At 41.7% G+C, this 24,208-nt stretch overlaps 2 protein-coding genes across 2 annotated transcripts in view; one reads left to right on the forward strand and one right to left on the reverse strand.

Annotated features, from left to right (window-relative positions):
• PIK3C2G (phosphatidylinositol-4-phosphate 3-kinase catalytic subunit type 2 gamma) overlaps positions 1-24,208 on the reverse strand; it is a 218,246-nt gene that overhangs the window by 28,390 nt on the left and 165,648 nt on the right. The window contains 4 exon segments of the mRNA XM_085049213.1: positions 2,560-2,635; positions 11,026-11,134; positions 15,426-15,547; positions 16,123-16,315. Of these exon segments, the coding sequence (XP_084905339.1) occupies positions 2,560-2,635; positions 11,026-11,134; positions 15,426-15,547; positions 16,123-16,315 (500 nt within the window).
• LOC146443961 (uncharacterized) lies at positions 16,803-20,044 on the forward strand. The gene is made up of 2 exons (XM_085049212.1): positions 16,803-18,292; positions 19,605-20,044. The coding sequence occupies exon 1, from the start codon at positions 16,922-16,924 to the stop codon at positions 18,113-18,115; it is 1,194 nt and encodes a 397-aa protein (XP_084905338.1). The 5' UTR covers positions 16,803-16,921; the 3' UTR covers positions 18,116-18,292; positions 19,605-20,044.

Consider the following 24,208-nt stretch of genomic DNA (forward strand, 5'->3'; position numbering starts at 1 on the left):
CCCCAAGACCCCCAGGGCAAGGGGTTAAGAGGGACGGGGAAAGGGGAGTGGTTAGCCCCGAAGGGCCAACCAGGGAGAGGCAGGTGGGTGGAGAGAGGGACATGTACAGGGGGAACAACCAATAAATAAAGAACAGGGGAGGATACAAACTTGGGGAATCAATGGGGAAACAACTGGGGGAGAACTTTCCAGAACATAATCATATATGGAACTGGGGAGGGGGAGAGTGAGGGGCCAATCAACAGTTCATAAAATACATAACTAATTTCCAAGCCGCAGGGGTCCATGGTCTGTCACCATGCTGCCACCCTGACCAGGAGGGCGGGGCCATCAACTTACACTCAGCTGCCTCCTTCCTGGTGTCCAGCCCTTTGCGACTGGCCCTCTGGCCCTAGACAGTGTAAAGCCACCGCAAGACTCCAGGGCCACTCAGTTCTTCCCAGCAACTCCCTGTTTGTTGCCTGACACTTTGACATGACCAGACACCTCCTTAGCTGGACTTGTGTCTTCTCTGGATGACAACAGCGTGCAGAATGCCATGGAACAAAGATTTCCATGAACTCACTGGGACATGGCAGGAGCCTAACTCCAAGGACAAAGGGAAGAATAAAAGAACATGTATGAAATACATCTGTTTCAATATATTTTTCATGTGGACAATAAGCACATGCATGACAGGTCTCCCTCTGACAGCTGAGCTCACCTGCTTCCACAGTTCACCACCAGTGGTGCAGTATCCAGGGAAACTCAGTCCATGATTCTTGCTCCCTGTTTTTACCAGGTCTAAACTCACTGTTTGGACCTTGTGTTCTACTGCTAGTCTATCAACAAATGATAGTGATCAATTTTCTAGGTTAAAGAGAGATGCTTTTGTTTGTGGTTTGGGTTTTGTTATTTCCCCCTGTGTTAAACAAAGGTTTTGCCCTAAGTCTGGAATTGAAGTGTTGAAACTTTAAAAGGTGGAGTTCTCAGAGAGGAATAACTAATCCCTCTGTAACTGCACTACTCAAGGCCAGAGACAGATTAATCTTCCCCCACCATGTTGTGACCCTCACCCCACTAACTACATAGTGAGGAGCAGATTGGGTTACCTGTCACACAGATTTCATCAAACACCCACTAAACACATTTTTGTCTCTGTTCCTTCATTCTCTTCCTTGATTTTGCTGTCACTGACAACAAAAATAGATGGCTCATCCTTGTGACTACACTGGCTCAGGACATGACTGTATCCTAGTAGGACTTACAATGTTGCAAGTTATTCTCAATTTTGTTATAGATACAGCTGATGATTTTGTCTATAAATTTTACACCCAGATTCTCTGTAATAATTAGGCAGCTGAATATTAGTGACATATCAAAATTATTCTAGTACTTTAACTGCCTTTTGTCTCAGCTCACTCTCACACGTGTATCTTTGTTTAAAGACACCTACAGAGAGATGCAGGCCATGGACCCAGACTACACATTCCTTAAACCTAGGACATATTTGCATTATCTCCTTGATCTTTTGTAAAAGTTAGAGCAACCATTAGTAATGTTCAATAGTCATAATGGGTTTAATGGAATATCCTAATCAAATAAACTCTACACAGGGGGACTCTTCCAAAGACTGAGAAGCCAGAATGGGATTTATTTTGTTCTGATGGATTTAAAAAAAAAAAATGGTCTCAGCAAAAGAGATAATGAAACCTCTGTCTGCAGAGGGATTAAATTAACTTAATGGACATGCAAACTATGCAGAGATACAATCCTTTCTGAAATGTGGAAAACTGATGATCTTGGAAAATATCCTGTCACTTGGAGCACATAACAACCAGCTGAATTGTTGTGGTGCAGAGTGCAGACTCCTTTGAGAGGTTTTATTTTGCCTAAAAACTGAGTACAGAAGATTTTTATCAGTGCAGAACTAAGGCAGCTGAAGACAATAAACATTCAGATTTTACTTTTTATGGCTTATGCTTTGGATCTTAGTGCTGTAATGTCAGAAATTAGATTAAATTAGGCACTGGACAGAAGAGGAAAATGGTTAAGTATTTAGATAGGCTAAGGGATCAGTGCAGTGTCTCATTTAGCAAAAACTGAATTATCACAGTCATTAATAATGTATGCCTAAGTATTAACATAATGTTCTGTTATTTACCTGCTCCACTCATTGTGAAAATTACTTTAGAAGTCACCCCTGATTTTCTTCACTTGTGCAAGCACACACTGTGCTTTGTCATGACTCACATAATTTCCTCCAAAATCTTCGAATATTTTGGTTTGTAAAAGAAGAAACCTGCCATAGTCTGCGTAAATAAACTTTTGCTTTGCGTACAAGCATGTTTACTCGAAAAGAAACAAAGCAAGGCTGAAAGGAATATGACAAAGAGAAAGAAATCTACAGGTGACATTAGTAACACATTTTCAGAGACCTTGAGAAATCAGGAATTATTTGTTGTTTTCCTTATATCCTAAAAAACCCCAATCCATCTAAACACTTTAGACTCAACTTTGCATAATACTATCAAAGATTATTATTTCTTAGAAAAAAAATAAGATTGGTAATCCACATACCTAAGGTCAGAGATGATGACCCTTCTGCCACGGTATTTTTGGACCAGTTGAGGAGGAAGCTGAGTACAAGCTCATTCTGAAAGAGAATACAAATACTGTAGGTAATATCATATATTGTGCCCTGTTCCTTGTATCATTCCCCTCCAAGAAGCTTGCTTGCAATTTTTTAATGCATGTGTTAGAATTAGCTATAAAAGGGAGTTTTCCCCTCTGATCATGGCAAGGAGCCCAGGGAATGACTTCTGCTCAGGCACTGAGAGGATGATGGTGCCCTTTAGCACTGTCTCAGGGATGCTGCATTGGTGCCTACCTGGCCTCTTTCTGTCAACACACTTCAGACAGCAGCGAGCTGTGGTGGTCAGACATTTGTGCTCTTGCTTGATCTCCATTAGCTCAAGATTTGTATTAGCAGTTGCAAGTACTTTGACAGAGCAGCCCACATGTGAAACAAAAGCAGGAGTCCGTCTTTACTGTGACCTGTGTAGTCAGCAGGAAACTTGCCCTTGGCACAGGACTGACCCCAAGTACCTGACCTCGTGTGTGCCTCCTCCTGAGGCTCACATATTGTGCAAACCTCCCTCCCATGGCAGTTTAATGGACACTCATGCTGAAAAGCTCCACACACAGTTAAATGCTACCAGAAACCCACAGGGAGTGAAAAGCATGATCATATTTCATGATCCTGTTTAAAAGAGTAATCCACCTTATGTACTGCTATAACTTTTATTTTTATGTACTGACTTGTGCTGTTCTAGTGAACATATATAACAGGTAGTTACATTCAGCTAGAGAGAATTAAAACAATAAATCAAATCCCCAGATTTCAGTATTTTGTAAGGTAATAAAAATGTGAATTCTTAAATGGACTCTTATGACTCTGAATCAAAGCTGGACAGTAATTGCATTTTATTAGCTTTTCATAAAGCCATATTTCAGAATGGCCATTCTTTAAGATGGTTAGAATTCACGCTGACGTTACTTGGACTGACACTGTAATGAATGGGTAGAACAAGAGACTTTTCAGATTTCTGCATTAAAATGTCACCATTGTCTTTTTCCAGTCAGTGGAAAATAACGTGTCTCTTATCAGCAAGATGTACTTCATGTAGTATTTGTGTTGTTCCAATTTGACAAGCTGTAGCATAATTTGTGCAAGTTAAAAAGAAAAAGAAGAGGGTAGTGACAAAAGCAGCTAGTGAGGAGTTAATGTGGTTACAGCAGACAGAGGAATAGATGTGTGTGTTCAGTGGAGAGATAAGATCTAACAATCTGGATTTATTATAACTGTTGCCTTTCATTTTTCACTCTACTGTTTGGCGTTTTTCCTCCTACACTGATATTTTCTTTAAAAGAAAAATCAGAAAAAAAAAAGAAAATGAAAAAAATGAAAGAAAACCCAACATAATTGTTTTATTTGAATTGAATGACAGATCCTTAAATTATTAGCAGTGGACTGCCAATACACCTGTCTGTACTGAGCAGACAGTACAGACAGTAATTATTCTCTCATCTGATGAAGACAGCTCACAGGGGAAAGCCCATACACCTGCCTCTGCTTCCAGTAGCTTTAAACAGAAGAGTTATTCCCTAGGGGACCTTAGCTCATTCTTTCAGCACAAGTCCCAAGTGTAGGAAATCTCCAGGCTTGAGAGTATATTTTTGGCAGCTCAGCCTGTATTTGACAGCATGAAAATAAACAGAGAAACTTAAGTAGCCCTATCAGTTCAAAGATCTTGAGAGAAGTAGGCAGGAGGTGGAAATAAAGATACACAAACTGACTTGGAAGAGAAATAAATAATTCTATACTGAGCAGCATTGTGTTCTTTCTGCTTCCTCTCCTCCTAGTCTTTCGCAATAAATGGAAATGCAGGAACCAAGAGCTTTGTGAATAAGAGGTGCAAAGATTGTTTCAGGCAATAATTCCAAAATCTCATTCTAAAAGAGAGAATGCTGAGAAAAATGACATTTTGTTTAAGTGCAGAAGTGGAATCAGGCAGAACTTACAACATGCATGAACAGGACAGGCATGTACCCTGCTGGTGCAACAGCTGATGGCAAAGCTTTCCTGGCCTGTGTGCCCACCATACTCAACAGGCACTGAAGCCTGTGGGGAAGTGGCAAGGCTGATGCTGGCAGAAGGAATGCAAAAACCGAATGGAACAGATCATGGGGCAGGAGCAGATACAGCAGGTTGTCCAGGGCAAAGTGCTTCAAAAGCAATGGGGGAGTGTCTCCTGAGTGTTTGTGGAGATAAGCATTTTGCACGCTGTTATTCAAAAGACGGCAATTTCCCCTGACCTGTGCTACTCTGCCTGATGCAGGACTCCACCACTTAGATTTCCACCAGAAAATGTGTAAGCCCCTTATTAAGTTCCCTCTTTGTCAGCAGACCTCCAAAACATACACTGAACTTTCAGGTGATTCCTAAATCTTTGAGACCTCCATCAGTTGGACCCCAGTTAATGTGACTGATGCATGGAATTAAGCCTGCATCGCAGTACACTGCTAAATAGAAATGTCTATCAGAGCTTTGAACATACGTATGGCTGTTTTAAGATGGAGAGAGTCCAATTCTAACCAAGCAATTTTTATTACATGGAAGTGACTGTGGGTGAGAATCTCAGAGCCCCTGTGATGGTCTTGGCAGAAAGGAAGGCACTGAGGATGACCTCAAGGCCTCACTCACCCTTTCTCTCCCTGGAATTCTTAGCTTTAAATCAGCAAATGGAAATTCCCTAAAATACTGCATACTTAGCAATTCTTAGGAAAGCCTTCTATCATTTGTCTAACCATTAGTACCTAATAAGACAATAATCTTCAATAGGTAATTCTGATATTTTTGCAGGTTACTCAACATTTATTAGCCCAAAGAGGCGAAGACAGGTATGTATGGTCAGTCTGTCTAGAACTCACAGACCTTTTTTCAGCCATTATACTTAAAAGGGACAAACTCCTCATTCACTTGCACTAGGATACAACTGAAATAAAATATTTCAGTGGCCTCGAGTGGCTGGCACAGCCCTGCATCACTGCAGCAAGGTAGATTTTGTCTATTGCACTCCATCAGAGACTAACTAGAAAAGCACTCTGCAGTTTGTGAAACACAGCCAGATTTCAAGGCAGATTTAATTTCGATACAAAGAAAAGCAGCATCTCCTCTGCTTTCAGCTTTCTTTTCAGCTGTGCTAGAGTAGATTTGGGGTCAGAGAACACCCATGTGCCTGTTATACTTTAACAGGATGGGGAATCAGTAGGAAAGAAAGAAACCAGAAAAAGCTGACCTTGGTGCAGCTGTTATAACTTCAGGAAAGGACAGCAGAAGAGAGAGGACTTTGAACCCTCCCCATTTTGGCTCTGCTGGATGCCTTGCCACAGGAATACCGGAGTGGTGGGAGTTCAAGGGACCCACACACCCTGGGAGCACTTTGTACCACCATGTTATGTACCCTTATACAGGCATGTGGTAGCATTTTTCTCATCTCTGCAAATCCCAAAGAGCACCAGTGAATAAAATAGAAATGAAATATGGGAAGCTCTTACCAAACTCGATTACTTTTACAGTGTGAAACATCAGTCACCCTAGAACAATGCTGTGGTCCTGGATTTTACCGTGTGCTTGAAAATGAGTGAACATAATTTACAGTAATTTCCATTTACATCCTCTTTAAAGTCCTTTTACAAAGCCTGTAAGTCACCATAAAACTGTTTATAGAACCTATGCATACTTGAAACACCATCACTGTTTGCTTACCTGCCTGCGCCAGGTTTATCTTTGCCCCAAAGTACTCAAATACAAATACAGTTAATTTGGATACTTAGAAAATTTTATAGACTCAAACACCAAGAGATTTTTTTATTTATTAGCCTACTGTGCACCTGCACTTACTATTATGTTTGTAAAATGCCCCCACCATAATAAACAAACCCCCTCAAGATTCCAAGTCCACTGAACTTGCACACAAAACCAATCTCTGTGAAAGATGTGGGACAAACACCATCAGTAGTTTTGCAAGTTCACTATGCATCCCTAGTGTCTGAGCTGGGCTACCAAAAACAACACCCACAAATTAAGTGTCACCTCTTCTAAGTAATGGAAGGTGGGAAGATTGTTCACCCAGCATTACCACCTGACACCAAATGCTCACAGCTGTGATTAAAACACTGCTTTAGAATCAGTTTTAGGTTTTTCACTTGCAATGCCCAAGCTATGTGCAAGTTGTCTTTTCAAGATAAACATGAAGACACTCAGCTTTGTGAATGCTGCAGTTTGACACCAGGGCCAAAACCAGATTTAATTGATGGAGCATCACCTTGCTTTTGTGTCCCCAGGCAGTGTACAGCCCTCCTGCAATACAGCCATAAGATGACAAACCACTAGGGCAGCCCTAATTTATATGCTGAGATTTGGGCTGCAATCTCCATTCAGACCATCAGTCAGTTGGAGTTGAGTGAAACAGAGAAAGATATAACAATAGTCAGTAGCAGCTGTCTTTTGTCACAGACTTGCGTTATGCTTTGAGAGTGTATATTTTTGTCCTCTTCCATGTTACCAACCTTCAGCTAATTGTTTCTTGGTGCTTCACCTCTTACTGGTGACATCACTTAGTTGTTTTGTCATTTAATGAAGCAAAACTCAAAGATTCTGAAGATTGTAGAGAGTGTTGCCCTGCAGATCCAGAAAACTCCAGTATTTCAGTGTATGCAGGTGATAAGTCAGTCAGCAATGGTGCAATTGGCTGAAACATAAATATTCTTTTGCTGTGATCAGAAATTTTGCCCACGGTTTAGGACAAGTAGAATGAAATTTTTTTAAAAATATGCTGAAACTTGGTTTTCATCCTGTCCTAATTGACTCAGTATGACAATGAAGGTGCATCAACTTCTGCACATTAGTGATTGATGTAATGAATACAGCTTGTTGCTCATGTACACAGTCTGGTGGTGGAGTTATTTATAGCAGTGCTAACCTGAATTTAAGAAATTACTCCTATTTTAGGCAATTCTTCAGTGAAAGTAACTGACTGAGGCTTGTGGGCTTGTGGTTTCAATAGGGTTGACCATGAGCAGTTTTAAACATTTAAACTGGTCCAACAACAAGTAACTCCATCAACCCATGCTTCTGCATTTATTGGCTCTGGCACTAAAATTCAGACATAGAGAAAGAAAAAGTTTTTGCTCATTAAAAAGGGTTTGAAGAAACACTTAATTCCATTTGAGCTCCAGTGCAAATAAGAAGGCAGCTGTTTTCCATCTCTCTCTTTGTTCCAGCCATTTAGCAGAAAAGGTCAGCGACATCCTGACCTACTCTTTATAATACAAATTTAATAATCAGAACTTAGTCAGGACCAAAAAACCTGTACTTAAGGCATGACTGAGGAAGGAATTTGGATATAATCTCCTTCCTTACTCATTCCTACAATTTATTATTATTTGATTGGTAGAACCAAGCATGTAGTCACTCCAACCTGTGTGGGCTGGACTAAATTCTCCAGAGCAGAAAATGGTGCCTAGTCAATCAGGGTAATGTGTTTACAGTGATTACAAGTGTTACAAGGATATTTTACAATTAAATAAAAGCTATTCTCTCTATCTCAGACAATACTCCAGCCTACTACAGAGATTCAATATATTACAGCTAAAATTCAGCATAAAGGAATTACTGTGGCAAGAAAGTAAAAGGAATCCTGTTCTACAGGCATCTGTTCTTCCTAGACTTCTTCACAAATTTATGAATTAATTATTTATTCCTACATAATTTTACTGTTTCATAGGAATGAGAGTTTGATAATGCTTGAGAAATGACAACTCACTGAATGGGTTCAGCCAGGCTCCCTAACAATTTGAGCAAAAATTTGACTGCAAGTTGTCACAGGCACTAAAAGGGACAACATAATTGTGTTTATCAAGAAAGCCTCCTAGCTTGGCTTTCTGCTCAGACTAAAGCCAAGATGACACTATACTATTTTTAAAAGAGTCACACAAAAGTAAAAAATTAGGGAATACAAAGGAAATTACCCACTGCCTGGTCTCCTTGTTCTAAGTGGGTCAGAATGCATCAGTATTTTCTAAATTTCTCCCATCTCCCAGCAGGAGAAGCATATTGAAGTAAAAATAATGACTCATTGTTTATGGAGTATCAAGAATTTTAAAGGTTATCAGCCAGAATTGCAGGTTAGCTGCATGGAGGTAAGCAGGATGATTTCTCACATGCAGCAGCACTTTACAGACTAAAACAATCTGCTCATTACTCCATATGTTTACCCCTTGCCCTCCAAGTCCAGCACACTAGTAGCAGCTCAGCCCTCAGATGTACAAAACTGCTTTTTTTCTCCTCATGGTTCAGCCCTTCCTCCAGTCTGTACCAGCTGGAAAAATCTCAGGGTCATTCATAGCCACAACAGTGTCTGGCCCCAAGCAGATCTGTCCATAGTTACCTCCAAACAGCCCACAACCAGTCATGGTTGTGTTCCAGTGTGCTGGGAGGATGTCCCAGCTCCAGGGGTGTGTGCTGCAGGCACATGAAAGGAGGAGGATGGACGCTGGGAAGCCCACGGCTAGGCAGGCTGCTCTGGCTGAGCACTAACTCATGGAGCAGGAGGGAGGGCAGAGCTTCTGTGTACCACCAGGAAATGTTTTTCTGACTATCCCAGGGCTTTAAGCAAATCTAATTTTTCAGCTGTAGATTAGGCTTCTACACAGTAGTACTTGGCCCAAATTGAAAATCCATGAACCTTCCAGCAGTCCAGAGCACAGCAGAAGATACTGAGCTCTTCATTTCTAGGTCACGGGCTTGGATCAGCTTTTCCTCAGCTGTGACCAAAGGCGCTAATGTAAAATAAACCCATGGCCCTAACGTGAGGGTCAGAAGGGAATCACAGAATCCTCAGAGTTGGAAGGGACCTTTTGGAGATCATCCAGCCCAGCCCCAATACCACAGCAGGCTCACCTCGAACAGGTGACACAGGAACATGTCCAGGTCAGCTTGACATGTCATCTGAGAGGGAGATTCCATGACCTCCCCAGGCAGCTGTTTCAGTGCTTTGCCACTCCCGGCATAAAAAATGTCTTGCTCATGTTGAGGTTGAACTTCTTGTGTTTTGCTTGCACAACAATCAACCCAAACTTGAGCAGATTATTTGGCAAGGTCAGTCAAGGGAGCCAAGCACTCAATTCAGCTGTTCATGCCAAATTATGTGTAACTCTGTGAGACAAAAAGATTTTTATCCTCTTTGGAAATCGCTATATCTACTCAGGGCTCAGAATTTATATTCATATTAATAAGAAAACTCCTGTTTATTTTGCATATGGACAATTTCCTCTTTAATCTCCATTACAAAGTCACAGCTGGGAAAGTTATATAGTTAGGCAGCAAACTTTTTTTCCTCCTACAAGATGTTTGAGATTTTGGAAAACAAACATCCTGTCATACCCTCTTTTGGCTGTCTGTACTGTTAAGCCAAAGCAACCCCAGTTTGTTGCTGTGGCCCTGAGGCCACAGAACATGACATGGCTCACCTGGCAGAGACCCCAGCCCTGCTGCGGAACATGCCAACAGTGAAACAGCAGGGTCAACCACGAGCTCATGCCTTGGCTCACTTGAATTTACTAAGCCTCTGCGTAAGCCTAGGATCTAACATAAAACACTTTTTTCCCCCTGCCTGGCAGCTTTACTGACAAAGTGTGCTCACTAGAGGATGCTCCTTTCTCTCACACCCTGGTGTCACTGTCAGTAATTGACCATTCAGCTTCTGAAGTGATGCAGCATCATGATTTAACATCTTCAGAGGGTGCCTGTGGCCCCTTTGCTGCTCTCAGCCCTGGCTTTTATGCTGCTGAGGTGCACAAGGCTCTGTGCTGGCCCAGACAATGAAAAGTCAATGTTTGCTACAGTTTTGGTTTTCCATTTTTAAACGGGAGGAGAACATCAAGCCTCAGATAATGAAACTAAGAAAACACCAATTTTAATGGACACAATGTGTCTTTCAGATATTTTTGAAACATTCTGGGTTTGGTCTTATGTTTGCAAAACTGTTTCTTCTACCTGTTAAATACATTTTGAACTGGGTATTTCTGGGCTGAAAGAATGGAACTTTTCGTTTAATAACTGTCAAAATCAGGCTTTTCAATATTTTAAACTTACTTCTTTTTTTAGACAAAACATTCCTCAGAACCTACTCCTTACTGTCAAATATTCAGTGAATCACTATTTTTTGATGGCAGCAAAGGAAGAAAAGTTTTCCTGAAAAATGCCCTGCCAGGTCTAATAAACTATTTCTCAGTCGCACTTGTCTTTGTCTTAAGTTTCGATGAATGCTGCAATGGATTCATCCCAAAACGGCGTCGTTAGAAGATGTGTCACTTATGTAATTTTTTTTCCCAAAAGAGGCAATGGAAAACTTCCTGAATTTTTTTGTAAAATGCCACTAGAAATGATATATAAATAAAAGAAATACTGGAAACACTCACATTAGCCAGTTTCCTGGAGCCACTTAATAGCTGCTTCAGATAGAGATTCAACTCCTTCACTCTTTTATGTTCAAGATCCGTAAAAGGTAAATGCTGTGAGTGGGGAAACCTGCAAAATAAGAATATTTGTATGTATTACTCTTGCACTTTATTTGCTGAAAATATTTTCAGCTCTACTTAACAGAAGAAAGCCAAGACTTCCTAAGAGGTTTTGCAGGTGGGGGTAGGGATGGGTCCAGGGTCCAGAGGATTGCTTACCCCTGACTCAGTTTCTTCTAATAATTTCCTGGTAAATTGTCTCATACTGAAGCACTTTTTCTGTCTAAATAATTAATTCAAAAAGTAAGTAAACAAGTTAACAAACGCTAAAAGACACCTATTTGCATTTTATGGTCTCTAAATATATCTAAATAACTGGCCCTTTATGATCCGAAGAAAACATTGCCCTCTCCATTTTTTGCATAGCAGATCTCTGATCTCAGCCCAGAGCCGACACATCCTTACCACAGAACACTGAGCACCAAAGCCTTACAGCAACAATGTGACATTTCATGAATATATCATTGCTTGCATTTTTACCTCAGCTATTTAGAGTGTAGATAAGGTTCTCAGAGTAGGTCCCTGGTTCCATATCTAATTTCAGGTGCTAGCGTAATAAAAATAATATACAAAAACAAACATTCATCATAGTAACAAAATTGATCCAAACAAAAGCAGTAACAATAAAAATAGCAAAAGTAATGTTCTTGGTGAACTTTTATTAAGATTAATTTAATTTCAGGTTAGTAAATAAATCACACATGCATAAAATGGCCTTATGTCAATTTTCAAGTATTTTGGTGGTTGAAAATATCAAAACCTCCCATTTTTTAACTTGAATCATCTTTGCATTTTAGCGACAATACATAGTAGATCAGTCAAAAGGCTAGAGTTTTAACAACACACATAATCAATTTATATTAATCTTGACCTGACAAAGGGTATTTATCTCTCAGGCTGAAGGAGCATTAGAAAACCTATCTGTGCTAAATTGCATGTAATGGGGTTTGTGATATGGATTGCTAATGGCAGGATTCATAATTAATATTATGCTTTATGTCCTCTAATGTATGAGGCAGAGAGAGGTAGAAGTTTTGATCTGGTTGTATTTCATGTCCCACCACCACAAATAGTCAAGTGTGTCTTGTTTACAAACCTCTTTTTGTTCTGCTATGAGCTTTTTTATCCACTGGATCTCAAGAGGTATCTCAAGGGTTCAGACAAATGGCTAAGGAGCTGTCTAGTTTGTGATACAATTGAAAGGGACACTTGGCCAGCCTTTAGAAAGACAGCTGGAAAATTCTGTAAGGAAACCTCAGCACTGGTATAACTTAGTTTGCAATTAAACCAGTGAGGGACCAGGATGATATCAGCATGCTGCAGTTATGTGCGAACTTTTGATGATTCCTGCCCATGGCACTGGAGGATCAGGGCTCAATTAGGGGCTGCACAGATGGATAGGAAGAGGGGACTCTTCCATCACAAGATCACAGTGGCAGGACACACAATGAGGAGGGAAAAGTGACATGAACTGGGATCATGACATACATGGACAACACAGATGAAAATAGAACCCAGGTCATCGGGCACACAGACATAGCCTGTGAAAGTTCCAGGTTCCTCTGGGGCACAAAAGGACTTCTTTCAAAGGATGGGAGAGAAGAACTGTTTGAAAGCAGCTTAAAATGAATTAGTCTGTGTAACACAAAGAGAGGGCTCTGGCTGGAAAATGCAAGCCCTCAGAAGATGTGTCTGAAGCACAGTGGCCAAACGGAGGACAGTGAAACTGATGATTGATAGCACCAATAACTGCTGGAGTGAAGGACAATATGAACCTTGTGGTGGCACTGAACCCATCTTTTAAAGGCCTTTGTGCTTTTGTTGAGTTGTGCCTGTGGCTGAAAGTGGCCTTGCCCTTGTGAATGCACTTCTGTTAGGAAAGGTGAACTTCCCAACCTGACACTCATCTTTGAACCTACCTTAAGTGCATCAGAAGAATATAAACTTGCACTGTGTGCAGATGTCCTACACAGCACTTTCCATTTCCTACTTGTTTGAACACCATTCTGTGTATAAATTATGGCACTTAAATGTTTTGCCGGGTGAAAACATTTTGGTTATTTTACAAGACAACAAACACAAGTCATACCCTCTCAGAACCAAATGAGAATGATGATTGCTAGAGGGCAAGGGCTCGCTTAGGGCAGCTGTGTTTTTAACTTTTAAATATGGGCTGAATGAACACATGTCAATAGCAAAATTTTCGATTCTGAGAAGTCTGAGCTTTTGCCATTCATTTCTTACAATAATCAGTATTTAGTACTTGTATGAAGCACTCTCATATTTCATTGTTTTCTCCTAATGAGGCATGAATATGTACAGTTTCATAGAATCCATACAAAGCAGAAACCAAATCCTTTCTGTTATCAGTTCCAATTATTCTAGTAATATTAAACATTTAAATTTTAAAATCAGATATTTTTAATCTGATTTTGTGGTTACATTGCAGAACAAGGTTTTTTCCTTCCTTTGAAGCATCTGGTATCAGCCAGAGTTGGAGCTTTGAAACACCCAGGCAGACTAATGGTCTGATATGGCATGGCAATTTCAGTAATAACTTCCTATAAAGAAATAATTAGGTTTTTATTATTAGAATAAAATATGGGATACATTAAAAGCCTCAAATTAATGAACTTCTATTAGAAAACAACCCAAAACTTTAACATTAAAAAACATGCCTATCAAGAAACATCATAAAATGAATTGTTTTAACACAATCTTTGGGAAAGATCCTGTAGTGACAGGTAGTAACCTGGGACTGAATTATGGCAATAAAGCACTGGAGCTCCTAGAGACAGCCTCACTATACATAGATTAACCCTCTGTGAGTTCTGAAGTGCTCTTTAGAAGTGAAAATGTTGTAAAGGATTTTATTAGAGGTAGATTTATCTGAAAAATGTATAGTACTATTTTTGAAAGTCACTGCAGGGTTTCTGAGGTTTATGTGTTTCTGAAGAGAAATATATTTTCTTTCAAAGGGCTCTGCTCACCACAGGAAAAATTCATAAACAGGTATTTATTAAATATTTTATTTTACAACCCAGTGGTTAGCCTGCAAGTATCTCCAAATCAAAACCATGATTCAAGCACCTTCAGTATTTTTTTAGTGAAATTTCAATTCTCACTAGCTGCTGAAAACCAGTTCATGTGAGAAAACCATAATGAATCAAATTGGAGTCAATAAAATCCCCTCAGGTAGGATACAGACTCTCTAAAATTAACTAACCTTAAGCCATTTTTCAGAATGCTTCTCATGAGCTCAGGGGAATAACAACTTTGGATCTGAAATTTGTGGACTTTAAGTCCAAACCATGTTGGCTGTGGCTATTTACTTCAGGCCAAACCCCAGAGACCTTTCTCTTTTTCAAGCATATCACATGAATCTCAGCTTGGTTCAAGTAAGCTGCGTATATTTTAGGCCAGCTTTATGTTTTTTGGTAGATTGAGCTTGAAGAAGGGCTTGTATCAAGTGAGTCAAAAGGACTGTCTAAGAGAGGACTACCTTGTACTCAACGGTGTATGCTGTATAATGTATATGATATATGTAGAAAAAATAACTCCAGTTGGATTACTAAAGCCATGGACAATCGTTACATAAGGCAAAGCTGTTTTATATAAGACAGAAATAAACCATGGGACTCACTGCCCCAGGAAACTGTAAAGAAATACCATTCAGAAAATGAAAAGTAGGAATGGACAAGCACATGGATAAAAAGTAATATTCAGAATTATTGCAACTAATGACAGCATATTTTTCAAAAGTTATTAAACTGAATGATATGAGTGCTGGGGTTTGGGGCAAGACAGTACATAAGATTATTGTGTATGTCTCAGCTGGAGGGTATATTGTATATATTGAGAAGTATTGTATATTTCTCAGCATCTTGCCTGGCAGAGTCAGAGATTTCTGTTCTGACCCACTGTGAACATTCCTACATTGCTTTAACGTATGGATCTTGCCATGAGTTTTGAGAAACATGATGCAGAAAATAAAAACTATTAAAGGCGCCTTTAATGAAGTCAACACTACTTACACTACTTACACTTTAATTTCAGGAAGAGTTTTGTCAGGCCAAAGTTATTCCTCCCATTAAAAAAGGAACAATATATAAAACTTAGATTGTCACAATGGTCTGTGATTCAACTTCTTCTAGGGCTGAATAGAAGGTTTGATAGAATATGTTGCTCTCCCTTTGTGTTTATGAAAATACGTCTGCCATGAATATTCTTACAGATTTATCTGAGCACAGAAGAAAGAACCACTTAACAGCAGAATAACATTCACTAATATGCTGCCTTACTCTGGTAGGGCATGAGATGGAAATTGCTTCCGGAGATAGCTGTGAAGTTTTGAGAACTGGTCGAACGATTTTTCCACGAAAGTGACCACGTTGCAGGTTTGCACCACCTGGATGAGATATAGCTGCATTGGGGAAAAGGGAGAGGTAGAGAAGACAAATTATCAGAGAGGCAAATTAAAAAAAAAAAAGTACAAGAGAATATATAGGGTGATTTTAACAAAAAAACCCCCTTCTTTTAATGTAGTGCCTAGTGCCAGAGAATTCAGTTTGTAATCCATAGTCTTTGCTGCATATAAAGAGAAATTTGCGTGGGTAGCATACAACTCAAACATTGAAAGATCAGTGCAGTATGTGAAAACTAATAGTGGACCATTAAAGCATCATATAACAGCCTCCAATTTCTATTAGGCTTCCTAATTTTGTGCCATGCTTTCCTTCTGGATGCTTTAATTAGCTCTTGATTTATTTTTCACTATAGGGAATGAACTGTTCTGCTTAATGGCTCCCTTCAAGTATCTGTCTGCCTGGTGTTTTTGCTCTCTGGTAGCTCACTGCTTATGGCCCCGCTCTTCATCCCATGATGCTTTTAATGTCACACAAGCACATCTTCTATAAAGGAAGAGCGAGAGTGTGTAAGTTCTTGAAAGAGTCATTAAAGATGCAGGCAAATGAGAGCAAGCAAAAAACTAATACATACGGAGTCAGGCTTTTTGCTGAATCCCAAAATGCTGGCCCTTGTGATTGACCTCTCTGTGTCCAGCATCATCCATTCCTGGGGGACAGCCTCTGGAGCCGGAGGCTTTGCAGAGCTCCCCACTGACATCTGGACAAGTGTGTGGATCAAGTTATTGAGTTTAACAGGAAAGCACTCCAAACTTTCCTTTATTTTCCTGAAGAACAAACAAACAGATGAGGTGCTATGTGGATATTGAAGGGCTGAAAGCAGCAACTTTCCCTGGAGCCCTCTCCTTTCCCATGCAAACTATGAAAAACAATTATATGAATTTTGTGGATGGTGATTGAACACCTGCTGTTTTCCCGATCTGTTTTGGGTTTAAGGCACAGAGTGTTTGGAATTGGGTGCTGAGGGACTTCAGCCAATCACCCTGGAGGGTGGGTGACCACTGACCAATCACCTATGGAATTTTGGCACATATAAGTAGAAGAGAAACAAAAAACGTGCTCTCGGCAACTGGACTGCTGTGTGTTCACGTGTGTGCCTGCTGCATTCTCTCCAGGTATTACAGCAAGTGTTATTCATGCTTCTGTTTTGTTTCCACTCCTTGACCCATCTTTTCATGGATATAAGACCAAAAACTCCCAAATTCTAAAGCCTACCTCACATACCCACATACACACCAGTGTAGCAGTGAGGTTAGCCCAGGTGAGCTTGGAGGCTGAACTACCTGACGAAGCCCCCTGGGTCTGAAGAGACCTTTAGATCAGGGTGACAGAAAGATGTTCCCCCACGGCACCTTGCAGGTAGCCTCCTAAATATGCATCAGGGGACAACAGCATTGGGTTTTGAAGTTCTCCTCCACTTTATCCTTTTAGAGTTAATAGCTAGAATGTTCCTTCTACCTGCGGTTTATTATTGGTTTTTAAAGTTCTGTACCTGCCCCCCTTGCACCCCCATTCCCCAGCTTCCCTGTCAATCCTGTATCCCCAGTGTCCCGGTTGGTTCCCCCCTCCAAACTCCTCTCATCCTTGGGTCCCTCTTTAACCCCATGTTCGCTTCCGTTCTGCACTCTGCGCTTTCAGATCCAGACCTGCTCCGTTCCCCTTTGATCCTTCCTGACACTCATGCACCCCGCACCGTCCTGCTGCACCCTAACAAACCCTGGATTTCTAAGGCACAGAGTCTGCATCTCCTCATTGTCGTGTCTCCTGCTGTTCTCGGTCGGGGAAACAACCCGTGCCCGCGTGCCGCGGCATCCTGGCTCCACCCGGCCGGACCAGCGTGGGGGTTCACGAGCAGCGACCCCTTTTCGTCAGGTTTCAGGGGTTCTGCAGCTTCCCTGGAGCGGGAAACCTCACAAGGTGCCAAAACATCCGGCAATTCCATCGAAATTCACAACCTCCGCGCGAAACGATCCTTCTGCCACTGTTCGCCGCCTTTTTTTTGCTGCCGCTGCTTTTCTGCCCCTTCTGCTGACTTTGCCGCTTCCCGCCGCTTTTTCGCCAGCTGCCGCACACTGCAGCGCCAAAAACACCTCGAGCCGCTGGCACCATCTGCCCCACAGCAGCAGCACCGCCCGGCCAGCGGCAAACCTTCACAGCAAGTGCAGCGCCACGCAGAAACCACCGTGCCTGCCCCGCTGGAGCCGCTGCCGCCGCGCAGCGAGAAGCGCTGCAAGACCAGTGCCACGCTGCCAGCAAGAAGCCACAGCTCGTGCCGTTGCGGGCCCGCGCCGCCTGCCGCGGCTCCCCCAGGCCACGCGCCCGCTAACCACACAGCCCCACCATCTTGGCGGCGGAAAGCCACACGGCCCCGCCACCTTAGGTCACCGGGCGGCTGGACTGGCGCCGTGCCCCGGGCGGTGCTGCGCCCCAGCCGGGCCGCGCCGGACTGGCGCCGCAGCCGGCGCCACTCTGCTTCTGCACGCCGCGGTTTTTACATCTGCTGCTTTTCAGAGAAGGCGCATCTCAGTGGCATGGGACTCCCAGTGACCCGGGAGAGACTTTCTTGAAGACAGTCCTCGCAAACTCCCAGGAATTCTTGCCGAAGCTGGATTTAGTTGCTGAGACAAATAAGGCTCAACATGGAGACTGGAGAACCGGATTGCAGCGAACCGAAGGTGCAAGAGAAGGCGCGGGCCGGTCTGCATTCGCGAGGACCAGTGGTTGACTCGCTAAAGCCTGTGGAGGTGAGGCTCCAAGGGAGGCGGGCAGGTCTGCTAGTTTTTGCTTGTTTGTAATTTTGGTTTTGGTGACTAGCTGAGAGGGACCATTTATGCCATTATCATGTCAAGTTTTCGTCAAGGATCTTAGTTAAATGAGAGTGCAGCATCGTGTTTTTATTTTCCCAGGTGTTTGAGCAACTAGGAGACTTCCCTTATTTCCCAGCTAATTATTTTTACGTTTTCCATTATACAGTTAGGCAGGAGTGAGCTTTGAGAGGCAGGCAACATGGGAAGTAGGAACTCCCTGGTTGTCTCCCCCTCAAAAAGGAATGTACTTTTCCCCTTTTGTTTTTTTTGAGTTAAAATATTTTATTTCAACCTTTGGGAGGCTGCAAGGTGATCCCTTATCAGCCCCCTTCCTGACCTCTGTTTGTAACTTTCCTTTTCCCATCTTCCGTCTCCCCCTAACCCGGATGTGAGAGCAACTAGCAGATTGCAAACTGTTCTCAAAACACTGGGCTACTTCCGTTTCCCAGGCTCTCTGCTAGGTTCTCTTTCCCCTTGCTGGAGGGAGACTGATCAACTCACTTTAGCCCTCACCCCAAACCTTCTCTTCCTCACCCTCTTTTCCTACCCCCTCTCTCCCTAAATAGCCCTATATAACATCAGGGCTGGCTTTCAAAATGGCAGAGACCATGATTTCTCAGAGCTTCTTCTTCCCAGAATGCCCAGCCTTTTCCGGCCGTGTGTGAGCTCCGCCCCCTTCTCGCACCTCATCGCGGTCCGCCCCCCGTACGTCACAGGGCGGGGAAGCAGGGAAAATCCCGCCCTAAGTTCCCACACCAAAACCGAAGTGCTGGGGAGGGGGAAGGGGTGCACGGCCAGCCCAGCCCAACCAGCTGGCAAGAAGAGTGAAGGGTAAATAGGAATGTTTTTGTTAATTGTGAGCAATTAGTGTATAACATCAAACACTGTCAGCTGCCAAAAAATAATGATTGTGTTTTGAGTGATATCTTCACACGCAAAGAAATCTTCCCCATGATACTCCAATTAGCAGCAGGCCACACCCCACTCCAGCAGAACTGCTGCTCAAGTCAGCTCCACTTCCAGCCTATTGTCAACAAAAGGAGTCTCTGCCTGCAATGGGAAGGAACCCTCCATCTGCCTGGAGAAATTTCCACCAACATATATGGACTCAAATGATTTCCTTTTTTATATTAAAATCCCCTTAATTACTGTTCAATCCTAAGGGTTCAAACCAATAGATTTAACTATAAAAAAATAAAATTTTGTTTGTATTTTAAGTAACTCCTTCATTTTTCTTTTGTATAAACAGAACGGGGAGATGTTGCAGTGTGGCTCTGCAAAGCTCCACGAGGTTTTTCCTTTGTCGTCCTGCTCTGTATGTTATTGGCTGTTTTGAAATATGCATCCTGCCTTATCAGAAGTCTATTGGTGTGTTCCCCCACCTTTCTTCCCCTCAGACCTTCTGGGATTGGCTCTCCAGAGCCAAACCCTCCCCTCTTCCCTTCCCTTATAAACTCATGCCGGCGTGAGCCCAGTCGTCACTGTTTTGGGCTCCCAGCTCCTTCACCCTTCCCCTGCTTTCCTCTCTCTTTCCCCTTCCCTGCAACCCCGCTGAAGACCTGAATAAACCTCCCTGTGAGGCCGGAGACAGTGTCCAGTATGTTCTTTCGCCTCACCCCCATTTCCTGCAGAGCTTCTGTCGCTCGAGATTCATGCCATGCTGTGCACTCCCCCGTGCTCGCGGCACCCCGGCTCCCTGGGGTTCGCATAACAAGCAGCGACCCTTTTTTCGTGAGGTTTCGGGGGTCCTGCCACCTCCCCAGAGTGAGAAACCTCACACCAGTCACTGCTATTTGCAGCACTGCAGCATATTCAGCCCCTGAGTTCTACTGCTCCTTTAAAGGAGTGCTTTTGCCAAAACCTGTCTCATGGCTTAGCTTGGAGCAGCTATTCCTCATGAGCCACATACCATCAGCCTTCTTTCAGGCAACAGGGAAAAAGCAGAACAGTTCCATGTGTGTTTTGGGGACTTCTATGGCTGAACAGCACGTGCTCATTTCACCGAGCAGGAGAGAAGGCACCAGTTATGATTATATTTATTTTTGGTTACACTAGCTCACATGGGCTTACACGTGTTTGCGCAAGGCTCTTGGATTCAATTTGTGATTTAGCTGTGCATGATGTGTTGCTAAATCCTCTACACAGCTTTTAAAAGCTCTATCCCTGTGGAACTGTTAAAGATTAATTTAAAAAAAAAAGATACATTTTCTCCTGGTATCTCCCTCCGTCTCATCCCTGCGCAAGGGGAGACAGAATACTGTTTTGATTTCCTAGAGTTTTAGATCTTTCATCAGAAAAGACAATAGATTAAAAAAACCCTAGATAAACATGTATATGTGTACTGCAAATGTGAAAGTAAATTTGACTTGAGAAATAACACTGCAAGATAATCACAGGTCTTTGAAGAGTAACATGCAGTACTCATTAGAAAACGCTCTCTTGAATTCAATTTTCAATTGAATTGTTAAGACCTATTAACTTCTGATGGTAATTTTAAAATTTTTCTGCTTTTTGCTACTCTACAGCCCTCTGAAGATAGTCTAGATCTGTTCTGATCTTATAGAAAACAACCCAATAATTTCAAGCTGTATGGGAGCAAACCCCTAACAATTTGTCAAGGTTTTGCAGTGTTTTCTTTTTCTTTCTTTTTTTTTCCTCCCAGTTTTGGATTATATCTAACTAGGTTACAAGGGCTGACAACACCTTAACCACCTTCATCATGCCTTGTTCAATGCTGAGCAAATGCTTCACCTGTCATTTCAAATTAAATTCGTATCCATGGGTTTATGTGAGAGGGTTGGAATGCATAGTGCTATCATTTGAAATCAACTCCATTCATCACATTAGCCTAATTTCTATGATCTCAGATGCTCTGGCTAAAGTCTGTAGCATCACAGATGAAACCAAATCAGAAAGAATAAGGAATATTCTACCTAAAGACGGCTCCCCACCTCCCCCCCAAAATTCTGACTTTATTCAAAATAGTGTGTGAATTTATCATAACCAATTAGGCAAAGTAAACTGAGGACAGAAGATGTATATGTTTCTCTTAATGTAATACAAGGAAAGGCACCTCAAAACAGATTTGGTTAATTATATGAATTATTAATTACATTCTCCAGAAACAGATACATACAAACGATTTAATAAATTAAACAAATCAACACTCTGATGTAAAACAAGAAAACAAATATAATTTCAAAATATTAGTACAAAATCAATTCAGTGATGATTAATCAGGCTGCATCAGAGGTGAACTCTTCCTTTTAAACTCCTATGCATTTAATTTAATGTGTAGTTTAAACACTTCCTAAATCACTGAAGCATTAGGTTGTAGAATCTGTAACTGGCCATGTTATGGCAGAGCAGTTAGGGAATTTGCCACACTGCTATAAGAGGCACGTTAACTTTGCAGCTAAATACACTGAATTTTAATTTACATAAAACAGGCCTCAGCTTGTAAATTGGTACTAATTCAGACATCATCACTACACAAAACTGCCTGATATCAGACTACCACTATTCCATCCATGGACCCATTAGGCTTCTAAAACACTTTTAAAACTCAGACTATGAATCACATACTTTAAATCTAAACAGAGTCTTGTGTAGTGATTGTTTCAGATTTTTCCTGAGAGTTATCTGAAATTATTATATTTAAAATCAAATAAGAACAAAAGTATAATATATATATTATTTATATATATATATTTATATATATATATATTTTATTATACTTTAAAAGTATAATAATCTTGATACTGTTTTTTCTGCATGCAGTCCTCTTTGTTATGATGGAAAATATTAGGCAAACCTTGTTTCATGTAATCAACAAAGAATTCAAGACCTCTTTGCTATTCTGATGCCATCTAAGAGCATGTCTTCACAGCAAGGTGGAACAACTCTGTTTGTGGTTCTCTACAATTTTTTTCAAGGGCAAATTGGCTTAAGCAAACCCTCTTGCCCAGAAGCTGGTTCCTAGCTATATATGGAGCAACGGGGTACATCAAACCCACGTCTTATCTTTTTGAGATTTTGCAGTTTATTTTTGGCCTGGATTAGTTCAGTTATACCTGCGGTACCTGATTCCCCTTTCTGCTAGCATTTTTAAAGTTCATCCTGAGGACCAGTGGTGGAAGCTTCTCCTTGAGCTCTTCCAGATCCCCATACACCTTCTTTTCTTTATAGCCACATTTAGCTTTGCAATAGTTAAAAGAAGTAAGGCCGTGGGTATTCTTTAGAAAAATCCTCTTCCTCCCTGGCCATTACCACCTTTGCCTGTGTCCAAAGCTGTATCTGCCTTCACAAAGATGACAAAAAGTTTCTTATTTATTTCAGAGCTCTGGTAGCCCAAGCTGCATAGAAAATTAGTGCCTGATGGTCTACAGATAACAAAACTAAGTGAGCAATACAAAAGGGCATCAAAATCAGAGATTAATCAGAAGAAAACAGGAAACTGTCATTAACTAGGGTAACATTAGCAGGGAATCCCAATATTGGCAACACAGTTTTCAGAGAGAAAAATGCTATTTTTCCACATGACAATAGCTGTTTACAATGGAGATTGCTGTCTGACCTACTTCTCAGAAAAGAAAGTCAAATATCTAGGATTATTGGAAAGCAATGACTTTCTGTTGTGATAAAAGCTTTAGTTTCCCCACCCATTTCTTCCTTAATGTGTTTACCCTTCCCCTACTGTTCTGCCTTTCCCCACCCCGCGTGGTCCTTGCCACTCCCTCGGGTTTTCCCTATTGGTTCCTGTACCCTAACTCCACCCATGTACTGCTCCTGTGCCCAGAGATCACTGGGCCAATGTGCTGTCCCTGCCCTCCTGTTCCTACAGAAAACCCCTCACCCTCCGCCATGTTGATGTCTATGCATGGTCTATGCACCACATGTGTCTGTGCACCAGGAATGTCTGTGCACATGTGTCTGTGCATGTGAGGTCTTCGCCCATGAGACATCTCTGCCTCTAGGAGGTCTTTGGCCTCAGGTGCAGCCATGTGAATAAAACCTTCCATGGACATCATGCGTAGACCCTCCTCGCCTCCTTTACCACTGCCGGTTGCGAAGAGCAGACAAAACCAGGCTAGCATTATGGCTCCCCCGTCGGTGAGAGCGCAGTGACCGGCCCTGGGACAGAGGGTTTTTGGCACTGAGGCGCTGAACCAAGCTGGGCAGAGAAGCCCTCGGGTAAGGTCTGGTGTAACATCCTTTAAACCGCAACAACTTTCTGCTATCCATCTGCTGAATTGACTTTGAATTTCAGGTTTGGCTTCAGTCTTTCCACAGAGCTGTCAAATTACAGTATCAGGTAAAACATGAACAGACTGCCTGGCTGCTTGTGTAAAAGGAGATGGATGAAAAGTTTGGCTAATGTTTTCAAGAGTGACTGGTGGTAGTTGGGGACGAGTTTTAGGAAGCAGACATTTCTTGTGGGACAGGTATTGTGAGAGCTGGTGCTTAGATTTTTCTGGACACACCAGCCTTTTTACACAGCACATACAATCATTATTACTGACTAGTTATTAGGATCTCAGTCTTGGTGGATATTTCTTTATCATTCTTGATAGTATCCTGCTTCTCATTTCCATCTATGCCTGAAAATCATTTAGAGTGTAATGAGTAAAATTTATTTTCATGCGATTCTCATATGTTAATGGACATTTTTTCATTTATATTCCACATATAAATGGAATTTATATCCGTGAATTTACCAAGCTCCATTTTAAAACAAGTTGAGTAGTATGCTCCCATACTCTCAATAGAGTTTTCCAGAATATTACTACTTTCAGTAACAGACCTTTTATAATATTAACTCCTCAAAACATATATATTCAAGGAGGAAGTCTG

This window comes from Lichenostomus cassidix, chromosome 1Aa (genome assembly GCF_008360975.1).
Source record: "Lichenostomus cassidix isolate B80296 chromosome 1Aa, HeHo_3.0, whole genome shotgun sequence".
Taxonomy (NCBI): Eukaryota; Metazoa; Chordata; class Aves; order Passeriformes; family Meliphagidae; genus Lichenostomus; species Lichenostomus cassidix.